The sequence below is a fragment of the Pelophylax lessonae genome, assembly GCF_965119305.1.
Source record: "Pelophylax lessonae genome assembly, chromosome: 1".
In the NCBI taxonomy this organism is placed as follows: Eukaryota; Metazoa; Chordata; class Amphibia; order Anura; family Ranidae; genus Pelophylax; species Pelophylax lessonae.
The window spans coordinates 143,145,080-143,161,408 of NC_138768.1; the positions used below are offsets into that span (position 1 = coordinate 143,145,080).

The 16,329-nt window shown below is 42.1% G+C and overlaps 1 protein-coding gene across 2 annotated transcripts in view; it reads left to right on the top strand.

The window, feature by feature from the left end:
- Positions 1–16,329, top strand: part of RASGRF2 (Ras protein specific guanine nucleotide releasing factor 2) — a 495,935-nt gene that overhangs the window by 365,256 nt on the left and 114,350 nt on the right. For both annotated transcript variants that reach the window (XM_082267574.1, XM_082267575.1), the window contains exon 16: positions 188–316. In XM_082267574.1, coding sequence (XP_082123700.1) covers positions 188–316 — 129 coding nt within the window. The remainder of the gene's footprint in view (positions 1–187; positions 317–16,329) is intronic.

The following is a 16,329-nucleotide window of genomic DNA, read 5'->3' on the forward strand; positions in this document are numbered from 1 at the left end:
TCACCGATGTAAATCCATCTCAGACACCAGTATAGATTTGTATAATTAAGAAAAGCATTTCAATGTGGAAAAATATGTCTTTATTATCAGATTTAAGTTGGATTTCTATTTTAATAAAAAAAAAAAAGATATTTATTTTTACTGTATATGCTGTCCCACTAATAGTTTGTGTGTTTCTTGGTTGCAGCTGCAGTTTTAGAATCTGTGTCACTAGACAGGAGCATTCCTGAAAGCAGTACCTCCACAGATACAGCAGAAAACAGTCCCTGCCGATCCCCATCAACTCCACGTCACCTACGGTACCGACCAGCAGGAGGTAATAAGAATGTGTCTTCCAGTGTCTGAATCAATATATTAATACTAAGTGAATCGGCTACAGGATAACATGGGAGCAGACCAGGTTGATATTTTTCAAAAATTGTTTCTGCTTTGTAAATTTTGTGCTGCCATGGTGTGACTTTGGGAGAGACTTATGAGCTGAGGCCATTTTCAAGTCTACACTAGGTTGGCTGGATGGGAGTGTGATCACAGAAGAAACAGAGAAATACATTGTTGGCATTTACTTTTGAAAATGCAAGATGCTTTGCGCCATGCTTCTCACTTGTTTTAATACCTTAAAGTGTATTTCCACATTTGCAGTCAAATTTGAGAAAATCCCACTTAATGCTTGTTACGTGTTCCTATTTACACAGCACGTCTAAAAATAAGATTTTTTTTTTGTAAAAGTCTTACCTTTCAGATGTTAGAACAGTATTAGAATGAACCTGACCTAGGTATGTCCTCATTAGCATGCAATGCAAGAAGCCACTACACCTTTAACCCATAGTTAGAACAGACAGTGCTCAAACCTAGCTACAAACAATAATGAAGATCTGCCTACAGAGTACAGACAGGGTAATTATGGCCAACACAGCTGCCCAGGGAAAACTTCCTAGGATTTTCATTGCTAGAGAGTCCAAAAACGAGCATCAAAAAAAAAAAAAAAAAGATAAGCTGTCATTTTTTTTCTTCTTATGCTATGTGAATGGGGACATGTAACAAATATAAAGTAGATGTTTTGTTTAAGTTGGCTACAAAGGTAGAAATACACTTTAACCACTTCAATACTGGGCACTTTCACCCCTTCCTGCCCAGGCCAATTTTCAGTGCTGTCACACTTTAAATGACAATTGCATGACATTTTTATCATTTTTAATCACCACTGAATTTCACAAAAAAAAATTAAAAAAGACCGTCGTTTCTGAAAAAATATTTTTCTTAGTTTCTGTTCTATAATTTTGCAAAAAAGTAATTTTCCTTCTTCACTGGTTTGTGCTTAAGAGGCGGCACTGATGTATGCTGATGAGGCTGCACTAATGAGGCAGCACTTAGCAGGTGACACTGATGGGCACTGATAAGCAGCACTGATAAGCTGCACTGATTGGCACTGTTGGGGCTGCACTGATAATCAGGGCACTAATGATCAAATTCCCTGTCACACTTGCCGATTACTGGCTCTCCTTTTCTCACGCTGTGACAGCTTGTGAGGAAAATAATGCCGATAGCTGGCAAATTTGTTTACATGTGGTCAGCTGTTATTGGACACAGCTGATCACATGGTAAAGGGCCTCAATCTGTAATCAGCTGTGTCTGAAGGACACAGAGTTTGCCAATGGCCACACCAGAGGCCGTGCAGGAGGCGTGTTCTGGGAGGACGTCCATGGACGTCCTCCCAGAACAACAGAGTCGTGCTGTAGCTGTCTTTTGGCTTTGGCGCGGTATTGAAGTGGTTAAAGTATATGTAAACCCAGTCACTAAAATCTCATAAGAACTTGTTAAAGCGGAGTTCCACCCTGGGACATTTTTTTAAAATAAAAATACCCCCGGGACAGTCGGGGCTAGTGCATTCCACAATGGCTAGCCTCTGATCTGTCTTGGGTTGCACTTACCTGCAAGAAGAAATACTCACCTTGAAAATGTATTGTCCAGCGCTGCCATCTCAGGTGTGGGCAGCTTGAAGCCAGCGCGATCCTCTTCTGTGTCCTCTTCCGTCTTCTTCGGTCCCACGATCCACTGCACCGGCCCCGCTGTCACTTCCGGTGCGACAGCGTCATCCCTGCACAGATTCTGGGCATGCCCAGAAGCTGTTTAGCAAGGTATGACAGCGCACGCACCGGAACTGACGTCGGGGCCGGTGCAGGCGCATTGATTCCTGGGAGCGATGACATTCAGCTCCCAGGAATCATTGCAAAGCCAGGAAGTGACGAATCGCCGTGGCTGCCGAGGGGAGGAAGAGGAAGTAAGGTGAGTATATTTTCTTCTAAACGAGGTAAGTAAAAAAAAAAAAAAAAAAAAATTGCGATTATCCATTTGTTTTTCAGGTGACCCGGAGCGAGAAGATGGAGGTAAGTTTAATTTTAGGGTGGAACTCCGCTTTAAGCATTCATCTATGTGAGGGCCTTGTTTGCCCACACAGGATGCGCTGGTGTTCCATGAAGAGAGGACAGAGGAGATAAGAGGAGGTAAGTTTTATTTTAGGGTGGAACTCCGCTTTAATGTTATTTCAAAAGTTTCAAAATAATGCGCAGTGATCTTTCCATAAAGGTCCTTGTTCAGGTAATTCCTGGTATAGGGTGACAAAAAGTAAGTGTTTGCATTAAAAAAAAAAAAAAGAGACCATGACCATGGAAACATTGTTTCAGCACCATGGAGAGCTAATGCCAGCAGAGTTACCTACAGGATAAAACTATTCTGAAAGGAGATGTACAGCCAAAGTTTGTTTGGTTGTACGTCACTTATGGATCACAGGAGTGCAGTTCGTTCTGCACTCCTGTGACCCGTTTTCAGCAGAGATTGGGCTGAAGTCCTCTCTCTGCTGACATTACAGATATCTGTCCAGGCACCGCGTCATCACGACCACAGAGTCAGGATCCGCCAGGTGCCTGAATTGACATCTAGCTCAGCCTTTCAGCGAGCCACTGAGAGCTTGAGCCGGCCGCTCCCCTCCACAGCTCAGTGCACCAATGAGCAAGGAGAGGGCAGAGCAGTCTCTGCTTGGGGAGCTGTCAGAACCAAGCAATCAGCGGTGTTCGATCGCTCAGTCCTCAGTGTAGAGGCACCGGGGGACAGATGCATCATCGAACCGATGCTGCATCCACCTAGGTAAGTATAAATGGGGAAAAAAGGAAACCCCATACTTACTACCAATGTGTGATTTGGTATGTGTTTTCCGGCCGCTGCGTTTGCCTGGTGCAAATTCGTCCTGTTGTAGCTCGGATAAATATGACTGTGTAATGCTAGGCGAATGCTGTTGAATTGTGGGCAAATGTCAATTTAGGTTTTACTTGTTGAATTTCCAAATGAATGCTTCATAAATGGACCCCTAATAGGCTATTACAAGCAATGTGCATCCACAACCAATCTCTTTTTGGATTTTATTATTTAGCAAACAAATGGTTGCTTGGGTGCGGTCTGAGATCATGATCATGATGTATCAGCCAGCTATTTATATTCTTGTTGGGTATCCAAAAATATTAATTGGCACCACATTCGATTATAATTTATTGAAAGCACATCTCTGTGATTCCAAAGTAACATTTTTGGTGAGATACTTGTTAAAAACGGAATATACTGTATCCAAAGGGATGTTGGTTGGACACCATATTTTCCCTAACAAAGCTAAGGCCCATCAGATTATTTTAGGCAGACCCTCATACTAACTGCTCACTTTTAGCAAGAGACTAGCTTAACCTATCTCAGTATGTACAGTACAAAAGTAGGTAAGGATTTACACCCAAGACTGCTAAAATGCTTGGTCAAATGTACAAAATATAGTTGACTTGAAGGGAGTTTAATGTTAACAAATGTAGAGTTTTACTTTAGAATGTGCTTCTATTAGGTTGGCAACCTCTGCAGCTGCAAATCCCTTAAAAGCTCAGCACAGACAGTTTCCAGCAATAAAAAAATTGTTAGTAATTGTATTTTATAGCCAAAGTTCATGACAATTATGAATAAGTATCTTTTCTTCTTGTTCCTCATTTCTATGTCCTTATGTTGTAAAAAATGATTTATTTTAGATGCTATACTTAGCTGGACATTGACTGTTTCTTTCAAATAGATGTTTATTAGGGCACTGCTCAGAAAGCATATAGGGTACAGAAACCTTCTGGTGTTCTTTATAAGTAAAAAAAATGGTAAGGACCATGCTCAGTTTACTTATTTTTTATGCATGTAAAGCTCTAACAATGTCAGGGAAAAAGGCCGTACCTCCTTCCCTTACATTCTGGAAACATTTGGTTAATGTTAATTTACCCTTGTATAAAGATATCTATGCTAATAGAGGTTGCTAGAAGTAATACAATAAAGTGTTGCCCTAATGGCTGACTGACCATGCTACCGCCTCTATGTTTAATAGATCATAATGCTATTGTGTAGTTCTCGGATGCCTCTTTTTCCCTGGATATAATTGAGGAACAGGTTTATTGTCTGGGGACATCCTCCTTCTACTAGTTATGTCAGCATGTTAAGGACCCTTTCACACAATAGGACCTATCAATTCCGCCTGTCCGTCTTTCAAGCGTACCTTATTATCGGGCCACCCATTCTCCTCTATGAGCTATGGGGGCGGATGTCAGCGGACACACTCGTCTGCCATCCGAGAAGATACACTGAAAACAGACGGATGGCAATACGTTCGCCATCTGTCCAGCGGGTCGGATCATGTCCGTTTTCATGTGGTCTCTCCATAGAAGAGAGTGGGACTCTGACAGGTCCGTCTCTGCACTGTGAGCAGAGACAGACCTGTCATCCGCCTGCTTAGCTGGGATCAAAGGAACGATTCCCGCTGAGCTAGCGGAGTCCGCCAAGCGGATCTGTCTCGTGAGAAAGGGGCCTAAGACACCTATTTCTGGAGTGCAAGCCAAGCCATAGTCATGGTACCACACACAGCATTCATACTCCAAAACAACCTCCAAACAAGCTCAATGAATAACGCAACTACTTTTTATTGGCAAAACTTATGGCCGCGGCCTTTATTAATTGGTTTTAAAGGTATTACTTTCAAACATCAACTTATATGTATCACAACTCACTTTTAACTTTACTTCAATAACAATTCCAACTCAGCTATCACAGCTCGAGTTGAATATCCACATTTTACTATTAAATAAACTGTCCCCCTTTTCTAACGAAAAGGTGACCCACCACATTAACAAGGCCGCGACAAGGGAGGGGGGGTTGGGTGAGCTCCGCTTTTCTTAATCTTCCCGTGAGGACTGGCACTAATTCCAGTCAGAAACCCTTATTTATTAGCTTTCTGCCCTGTTCTAGCAGCTTCTAGCATCTTCTCTATACCTGAACCTATCAGGTGTCAAGCCCCCCTAAGACCACGCCCTCACCTGCCGGGGGAACTTGAAACCACCTAACAGCTGCGGTGGTACCATGAGGTAAAGGTAACAGTTGCCCAGATCATTGGAGTAATGGGTCCTTTTCTTATACAGCCCCTGCGTGGGGGCGTACTGTGCCTTTTTAAGATTGTGCTGTTTGTTTTTTTCTTTTGTTGTTTTTGCTTTTTGGTCTTGTACACTTGAAAATTCAATAAAACCTTGGATTGCAAGTAACTTGGTCTGCGAGTGTTTTACAAGACAAGCACATTTTTTAATATAAATTTTGACTTGATAAACAAGTAATGTCTTAATATACGAGTAGCATCACATCACACCTGGGTATAAGAGCCCATTCAGACTGGCGCGACAGGATTTCGTGGGGCGACCTGTGAAGTCGCGGTGCACCGCGACCTCGGCGCGACTTGCACGGACTTCATATAATTGAAGTCAATGCAAGTCACCTCCAGGTCGCCCCAAAGTAGTACAGGACCCTTTTTCTAAGTCGGAGCGACTTGTGTCGCTCCTATTGGAACGGGTCCTGTACTATTCAATGGCGAGTGACCGACCGCGACTTGTCAGACGACCAAGTCGCCTGACAAGTCGCGCTAGGGTGAATGGACCCTAAAAGAGAGGTGCTTCTAATTGTAGCAATATGGTTACATTTAATGAAGGTCCAACATTTAGCAACTCACATGGTTGATGATTAAAACAGACACATCTAAGTATGCAGGCATCCGGGGTACAGCTGTTCACATAGATCATCCTCCTCACTGCCATCGGCGTCATTCCTTCAGTGCGGTGCTCCATGAGCTCTTCAAACCTCACTTTCAGATTGCTCTACTGCAGGGTAGTTTTTCCAGTCACATTTGCAGACTGACAGCGGTGAGAGCCAGCGGTGCAGAGGATGGTCTATGTGGACAGCTTTACCCCGGATGCCTGCATACTTAGATGTGCCTGTTTCAATCATCAACCATGTGAGTTGCTAAATGTTAAACCTTCATTAAATGTAACCATATTGCTACACTTAGAGGCGCCTCTCTTCTCTTTTATACTCTGTAGCTCCTGTTGGATTTTGCTTCTAATCCCCTTGTGGAGACGGCCATTTGTGGATGATTATTTTATTGTTACACAACACATGCTATAATCTTTATATATGGACTATAAACTGAAGGACATATGAATAAATGGTTGTGGAAGGAATCATCTGGGTTTCCATTATTTCCTTTGGGTTTGGATTACAAGCAAGTTTCCGGAACAGATTATGCTCACAATCCAAGGTTTTACTGTACCAATAAAAAGATATTTAAAAATATATATATAAATAAATAAACTATAACGTTTAAGATAGCACATTGTCAATAAGTGATACTACAACATATGTTTCATAAGGTCAGAATACCCATAACAATTTTTAGTTTCCATATAAAAAGTATCTAAGTGGTAGGAGAGAGGAGAGGGAAGAGGGAGGCTTATGGAGAGGGGAGCTGAACAAGGTAGAGAGGGGAGGATGGGAGGGCCATAGAGGTAGAGAAGGGGATCAGGGTTGTCCCCTTATGGCTGTTTGTTCTCCACTGGTAGTGGAGAAAATAGGGCTACAGAGTAAATTAATGTTATTTTTATTTTTATCAACTATACAGTCATTGGTTCAAAAATAGTTTTCTAAGAGGGGAGGGAAACATGGTTTCTGAGTTATGGGGATTCTTTATAAACACTCCAAGCAGCCCACATGTTGTGAAATTTATCATCCTTATCAATGGTTATGAAAAGTCCCATATGCATTATCTCATTTAGAAGGTAAGCCATTTCCCCCAAGTATGACCTGACTGGCATCAAATAGGAAAAATATCAAAATTGTCTTTCTGGCTTCAGAAATCGTGCATGGGAGCATAATTAAAAGAGACCATAAGGAATTTACAGTGCTGCCAAGAAATCCCTAATTATATAGGGTGACCATGTTCCAAGATTATGGCTAAGTTACCATTCCCACCAGATGTGACTGTTTCTAATAATTTCATTAATCTGTCACTAAAGAAGACCTTGCTGTATACATTGCTTCTCTTTGAATTAGGTTTTATGTTGTTTGCTAAAGCTGATATAGAATACGCGTATTTATAAAAAAATAAGAGACATTTTATACCTAGGGAGATAGACAGCTATGGGAACTTTGGTTTTTTTTACTCTGCCATGGTAACTAATGCTCAAGGTGAAAAATATATATTTGTACTCAAAAGATTGATTTATGAAGGGTGTCGTCATGGTAACTTTCCATGGATGAGCTATTTAGTACATGGAGATATACTTTGTGAATATTTGCATATAGCTATGTCCCAGCAAAATACTTGTTGCTATTGTTAACAATGCAATGTTATTTCTGCATTAACATTCAGTTGGATATATTTAGTTATGGAAATTATATTTCTACCAACCTTAAAGCAGTCTTGAAACCCAAATAAGAACATGTATTTTATTGGAGCTTACAAATTCCTTTTATGTCATGGCTGCATTTCTTTTCTATTTTTAAGGCTTTCATTCTTCTATTTTCATCTGGTGATCTAGCCAGTAGGTCTGTTTTTTGTTTCAAAAGAACAAACTCTCTTGCAGATGTATCATCTTCAATTTGTTAGTGTATTTAAGTCTGCTAGTCTATTTAACATTACTCTCCCCCCTGGACTGACAATACTGCTGTCTGCTGTGCTCCCTGTGCTCATTCATCCAGAAGCACTGATTGGACACTAAAATATAGGAGGTTACAGACGTGTTACTGTCTAGATTGCTAGGTGGAAGCAGGGGGAAAAAGCCTAAGAAAAGAAAACACATGCATCCACCACATCTAGTTATTGGTAAACTGCAGTATATTACATTTTCAGCTGTGGGTTTAGTACCACTTATATACAGTATAGATTGGGCCTCAGGGCCGGTTCACACTATTGCGAGTGCTGCGATCACATGTAATTCGGAGCGCACTGCTCCTTCATTACATGCGATCGGATGTGCGGATGCAAATTCAGCCATACACTTTGTATGGCTGAAATTCGCACTGCACCCGCACAAAAGACGCACAGGACCCTTTTTTCCAGCCGCATCAGGATCGGATCGCACAGTGGTTCACACTTGTGCGATCCGATCCTGTGCGAACTGTCAGATCGTACTGCGATATGCGATCAAACTGGGGGTGTCGTTAACATTTAATTGACACCCCCTGCGTATCATATATGGCAGTGTGAACTGCCAGATGTGCGTTTGCGATGCGTGAACAGGCTGCAAATTCGCAGCCTTCCCGCATTCGCACAAGTGTGAACCGGGACAAAGGCAATAAGTGACAATAAAATTGTGACTTGAATGTTATTGTATCTGTACAATTAAGATGAACATATGTATTCTGCTGACTTATGACACCAATATTTTTTTCAAAGAAATAATAGAAGTAAATAAGTAGCAGACATTTACAATGGACAAATGTTGTCAACAACACAAGTTTCCATCTATTCATGTATTTATTTATAAATTCTTTATGGGTTAAGGGAGTTTATAGAATAGGCAGGATGGAAAAAAGGGAAGGGGGGATGGAAGATAGAAGGTTGGGGTAAGGACAAGGGAAAGAGTTTACCTCCTCCCAGTAGTGTCCCATCTCCTCCAATGAAAGTGAACCAATCTCCGAATGTCCTAGGATGGATGTGTTCTCCACAGAGAACGTAAATTCTTTACGTTCCACTTCTTTAGAAATTTGACACGAGTCCCTCGATCAGACGAAATGAGGTCCTCCATTCTATTCACTTCTTCAACCACATTGAGGGGCAGCGTCTGCTTCTACAGGTCTTGAATTCAACTCTTAGCTGCATTATCATCTATTAATTTTAAAGTTACTGCAAATGTCCCCCAATTACCATAGTGTGATACAACTGTAAAGTCCAAGCTTAGAAAGTGAGTATAGTTTATTCAGGAAAAACAAATGGAAGCTTCAAAGGTCCACAGTTGAAAATAAAGAGAATTCTTTATATCAATTTATATGCCCCTCTTCCAAATTATAATTCAAGCAAATAAATAATCAAAAACAGGATCTACTAGAAAGCTGTATATTTCAGTACTCCTGTCTTCTCCTGCCTTAAGAACTCATTACTAGGCATACAGATTGTATAATGTCAGGACCGTTTACTTGTACCTCTTCTTATTATTAGTACCAGGAAATTCTCATCATCATGTTTTAGTGCAGTTTGATTTGTCGAAATGTCGTTTACAGCCTTGGAAGTGCATTATATCGAAATCAATGGTAGTAAAGATTGTTTTCTTTGAATCATTGGCTTAAAGTGGAATTAAACTCAAACATAAAATTTACAATATTACAGCTTCCCAATTCTTAAATGTAGTGGCTGCATTGGTTTAGTTTTTTTAGGATTTCTTTCCTTTCATTTCACCTCTTGATCCTGCCAGTAAGTCTGTTATTTTTCAACTTCCTTTAACAGAACAAGCAAAAGTGACAATTAGAGGGTTGAGACAAAACATTTACTACTGACTGAGGTGCTTACAATTGTTAGCTTTTATTTATTTGTGTAAATCCCAAAAGTAAAACAACTGTGGTTGTAACTGCCTAAGCGCCGGTTCACATTGCAGCGACGCTACCTCGCACCGCGACCTCCGAGATCGCGGTGCGAGCAGCGCGCCGCTACCTCGGAGCGGCCGCCACGGACTTCATAACATTGAAGTCTATGGCGGTCGCCTCCGGGTCGCCCCAAAGAAGCTCCGGACCCTTTTTCTAGGTCGGAGCGACTTGTGTCGCTCCTATTAGAACGGGTCCGCAGCTTCCCTATGGGAGGCGACCTGCGGCGACCTGTGAGGCGACCAGGTCGCCTCACAGGTCGCCCTAGTGTGAACTGGCACTAAAAAGTGTTAGTGCAAGTTCAGCTTTAATTTGTTAGTTAAGTCTATCTAAATCTACACATGCATCTAACACTACCGTCTCTTCAGACTGACTGTGCTGCTCCCCAGGGTGTCTCTGTTGCTCCTCCAGTGGAATGGAGACACCCTAAGACCGGATGTGAGTTACTGGCTTCACCAGGTGAAAATAAAACCTAAAATGGAAAATAAAATACAGCCATCACATTTAACCTTCTTAGCGGTATTCCCGAGCGTGGCTCGGGGTTAAATTTCAGAGCCAAAAGCGGTAACCCCGAGCCATACTCAGGGTACCGCCAGAAGCATCGCTGCATCCCGTAAGCAGGGTTACTTACCTTGTCACCGGGATCCAGCGATGTGTCCCGGCGGTGTCTCGCGGCGGATCTTCCTCCCAATCGTCTCCGTGCCCCGGCTTCCGTCTCCTGCGACGTGACGTTCGCAGGGGGGTGGAACCGAGGGCAAATTCAAATGTAAAAACACACCAAACACACTGATACTGTTTAAAATAAAAAAAAATCATATTAGTATGCCCCCCCGGTGCCCTTTCCTGCAGTTTTACTGTAATATATATATATATATATATATATATATATATATATATATATATATATATATATACAGTATGTATATATATATATATACATATACATGTGTGTGTATATATATATATATATATGTATATATATATATACACGTGTATGTGTGTGTGTGTGTATATATATATATATATATATATATATATATATATATATATATAATTCTTGTGAATGAGCAGCCCAAACAAACTGTATAAATGTATTATATATATATATATATATACATATATTATATATATATATATAATGTATACAGTTGGTTTGGGCTGCTCATTCACAACAATTACATGCAAAATAATGGTACCGCTTTCAGCACCTAAAATCCAAAAGAATCATACCGCCAGGGAGGTTAAGTAGTGATCGACCGATATCGGTTTTTCGTTCGATACCGATATTTTGGTCAATGCATATCGGTATCGGACAATATTGCCCGATATTTTTGTACATTTAAAACATTTTTTTTTTTACTTTACAGGTACTTTTGTGGCGGGATCTGGGGGTCTAAAAGACCCAAAACTCCTCCTCTGCACTTAAAAGCATTCAAAACGCCAAGTTTGGCTGTTTTGAATGCTGTAATTTTTTTTTAATCTGGCGCCAGACAGTACCCGGAAGTGATGTCACCCCTCCCGCTCCATGTAATGATAGCTGAGCCGCTTCTCAGCCTCATCGGTTGTCATTACAAGACAGCCGACCGTCGGCTATGGACGCCGGTACTGGGGTGATACGTCTAGCTGCAGGCACTTTCCCGAAATATCGGCAATATCGTTCACCTTGGTGGCCGATTCCGACATATCAGGGAAAGTGCATATCAGCCCCCCGATATATCGGCTTTGCCGATAATTGGACGATCTCTACATATAAGGGTTGGTAAACAGGAACCTCTTTTCTTTTAAAAACATAGCACATTACAAGACAAGCAGAGAACCCACTTAACATACACCATTAGTGCATTACAAGCAACAATTCCAGTACACCAAAGCACTTTTAATATGGAAAATGCAAATGTTAGATACATTGGGTTTGATTTACTTAGGCCAAATAGACTTCACTTGCAAGTGCAGTTGCACCCATTATCCTAAAAGCTTAGTGAAGTGGGGAAGCTCTGTTCATTTTTATCATCCAGTCAGACAAAGCAAAAATGGCTTTTTTTATTTTTTAATTTTCCCTAAATCTGGTTGGGTATTCTTCATGAAGTGAAGCTTCACTCATTGACTAAGCTCTGAGAAAGATTAGTGCAACTGCACTTGCAAAGTGCACAGTCTATTTGCCTTTAGTAAATCAACCCCATGTTTTCAAATACATAGGTATGAATGTACCTTTATTTGGCTGGGTCATGCAGGATTTGGTTAAGAGCTGGACTCCCCAGACAGAGGATGTGTCTGTACAGTGGTACAGTAACAAAAGGAGCTTCTAATGACTTTGGCTGTCTAGATGGGTATTGGAGGACTGATTCCCAGCCTATCCTCTGGTAATGTTTTTAGTGCCTATGGCAATCAGACATTGCGACTGGTGTAAATATAAACACACCCAGTTAAAAAATGTGGGTCACTCTCTTAGATTAGCAGCAGTTTTTCCTGGTAGAATAATAAATGTTCTTAGGCAATTTTCCTAATTCACAAGTTGTATCAGTAATGCCCCCTTTTATTGTGCTTCAGCTGCACATTTTGGTCAAAGAAGAGCTTCATTTAAGACAACTGATAGAACCGATTATGATGGTACCAATATATTATCATATTTGTGGAATGAAAGGTTCACAATCTTTTAAAAACTGGCAAATCTTCAAATTTTCCTGTTGGGTTAAGTTCAGAGATGGAAATTCTGAGATTTAAAAACTAGATTACCATATCGCTGCAATCGTTTGTGGACGTCTTTTTGTCTGAATATCAAAGCCAGAAGTCTTCAAACATTAAAGTGATTGTAAACAATCCCCCTTGTAAAACAATTCATGCAGTTTAAAATAGAAATGAAAGGCAAAACATTTGTGTATAGGTGTAAATAAAATATTATAAATAACTTTTTTTCCTTTTTTCTTAGTGATCGCATTCCCTCTGTTCTCAGCTGCATAAGAGTCGGGGGGAGGAGAAGCAACAGTACACTGAGCTTCCCAGTGAAGGGCTGTGCGGGGGGGGGGGGTCAGGACAAGGGAGTTCCCAGCACAGCTAGAGGACCGACAACGGTGTGTTTCTTCTGCTTAGTGTGGTCAACTTTTAATAGGAAAGCAGAGGGACTGGCAGGAACACCAGGGAGTTCACGCAAAGGAAACAATACAAAGAGAACAGGATGCTTTCTCATACAAGTACATGGTACAGCGGGCACATATCAGGAATATGAAATGTTGGGGTAACAAACACTTTAAGAAAGGAATCTGGGTTAGTAGGTATAACACAAAAGGGTAAATAGCATGGGGATAGTGGACATCCTTCCTAGTGCCACACATAATGGGAAATAAAACGTTCTTGTATACCTTTATAGAAATAAAATGTGATTGGATAATAAACCAGGAAAAGACTGCCCCAGTCTTGAATCATGCCCACTCTAAGCTTGTGCCATTGCAGCCTTCCAGTAAGTCCATATCTGCTTGTACCTTTTAAAATAAAGGCATGACCAAACTCACTTTAATACAGCCCAACAGGTCATTTAGAAAAATCTATTGTTGTGGCCCCTGTGAATCCCCGAGCGCTGCTCAGGACCCCTGGGATCTCTGGATATTTCAACAGCACAGGACTGCATGTATGCCACATCAGTTCTTTTACCATTAATTTTATACATCCTCTTATATATGCTACTGTTTTGCATTACTTATACTCAAAATGATGGTCCATCCCGGCCCGCTGCATCCTATTCCGGTTTTCCCTGTTGTGAATACACTATTGTTAACACCCACCGTCCACCCTCGCCAGCTTTATATCCCTTGCTCAATATGGCCTCAAAACACAAATAAATCCGGCGCTAATATGACAGAACCAGCACCCTCTCCATGATAATTGGCATAACACCTGGGGGTCAGGTTCCCGGACGTCTGCAATTAAACGAAACCAACGCTGAATACTTATTGCTTTGATGTAAGTGTACCATTTTATATAAATAAAGGAGTTTTGAATATATTACACTATGGGGACCTTTTTCATGTATTCCTGAGGAATCACCCACCCAAGATCCAGTGTGGGGAGAGGAGCCGTATACGGGCTACTACCACTGTACCAAGGCTTATCACCCCTATCTAGAGGCCTGATATCTGGTGAGTGTTTACCCTGAGGGGGGAGGCACGAGTGTAAGCACGAAACAACGCACATTAAGGGTTGTATTCTGGGAATTCGGGTCCATCCAAGTGTTTCACCATCTGACCAAGCAGGAGTCCTGCTTTGAGGCACTTTTCTCATCACCCATGGACTATTATAAGGCAGCACCGCCCCCATTATTTGGTCAGAGGGACCCCTGGGCTAAGAGTCACCCTGTGGACATTTTCACAGACTGGGCACAAGGATCTGGCTACCTGCATTTCTCTGTCGCTCATTGACAGACGTAGTCTTCTTGATTCACATCAATTGGGTTATGTTGTCTCCGCAGGAGTAGGACTAGGCAGAAAGAAAAAACGTTCTGGCTCCACCCTAGGGGCAGTCCCAGAGGGTATATCCTCCCTCTCTCTGCTACAAGGAATCAGTTTTTTTCTGTCTAGTCAGGAGTTAGGACCTAAGTTCCTTGCTGGGATCTTTTGGTCCTGGCAAGATTTTTTTCTAGAAAAAATATTTTTTTAGGTAGTTTTCTCCAGTGTTTTTTCCTGTGAGATCTTCAAGCAATTATGCCGGATCTGGGCGACACTAGTGGTCACCCCAGCCGGCCTACGAGCGCGCGCAGACCATTGCATCGCGCTTGGTCGGCCGCGACACATTCAAGTAAGTATGCAGGGCCGGGCGACGGGCTGGATGTTGAGATCCAGTGGTCACCCCGGTTTCTGCCTACGAGCGCGTGCAGACCAGAGCTCCGTGCTGGGTCGGCCGCGACGGAGTCCCATTGGAGGGACTGACCTTGCGAGTTAAAAGTCTCGCTTGGACGCCAGGAACCAGAAGCCTTTGGCTACTCATTCCTTGGTGCGGAATTTCATCCAGGGGGTGCGACATCTGGCTCCGCCAGTGAGCGCGCCGTTACCACACTGGGATCTTAATTTAGTATTGTCGGTTCTTCAGAAACCTCCCTTTGAAGATATTAGGGAGATTCCTCTACCTACGTTGTCCCAGAAGGTGGCCTTCTTGGTGGCTATCACTTCTGCACGCAGGGTGTCAGAACTGGCCGCATTATCTTGTCGTTCCCCATATCTGGTGGTTCATAGAGATAAGGTGGTTCTTCGTCCGAATCCATCCTTCCTACCAAAAGTGGTTTCAGAATTTCATCTGAATGAAGAAATTGTGTTACCTTTGGGCTTGTGTCCTAAGCCCAGTCATCCTCGGGAGTTTGCTTTACACTCCTTGGATGTGGTCCGGGCGATCAGGGTATACTTGAAAACGACAGACTCGTTTCGCAAGACGGATTCCCTTTTTGTGATCCCGGATGGACCCAAAAAGGGGTTGCCTGCATCTGCCGCGACTATTTCCAAATGGATTAGACAGACGGTGGTACAGGCTTATTCTATTAAGGGTCGGGAGCCCCCGTTCCCTGTTAAGGCGCATTCCACTCGGGCACTGAGTGCGTCATGGGCCTTTCGCCATCAGGCATCAGTGGTCCAGGTGTGCAAGGCGGCTACCTGGTCGTCGGTGCATACCTTTACAAAACATTATAAAGTTGATGTAATGGCATCGTCTGATGCCTCGTTTGGCCGCAAGGTTTTGCAGGCCGCCATTTGAGGAGACCAGTGGTCTACCTCGAGGGTTTTTTTCCATTGGAAATTTTTATTTGAGTCTCATTCTTTGTTTATAATGAGCCTTTAAAACTTCTAGTTGGCAACGGTTGGGCCTTCTAGATTGGATTTTGATTTCTGTCAATCCCACCCCTCATTTGTGGCACTGCTTCTGGATGTCCCAATTGATGTGAATCAAGAAGACTACGTCTGTCAATGAGCGACAGAGAAAATCTGATTTTTGTAAGATCTTACCGTAAAATCCTTTTCTCTTAGCTCATTGACAGACGTAGTACCCGCCCCTCTATCATTGAGTTGGGTTGGGTTAAATTCTCTGTTGCTGCTTTATAACAGAACTGATTCCTTGTAGCAGAGAGAGGGAGGATATACCCTCTGGGACTGCCCCTAGGGTGGAGCCAGAACGTTTTTTCTTTCTGCCTAGTCCTACTCCTGCGGAGACAACATAACCCAATTGATGTGAATCAAGAAGACTACGTCTGTCAATGAGCTAAGAGAAAAGGATTTTACGGTAAGATCTTACAAAAATCCGATTTTTTGCACATTGTTGTCAATTGATTGCACTTTTTTTTCACTCATGCACTTTGTATAATTGCACTGATTTGCACATTGTTTTTGGTAGAAGCACTGA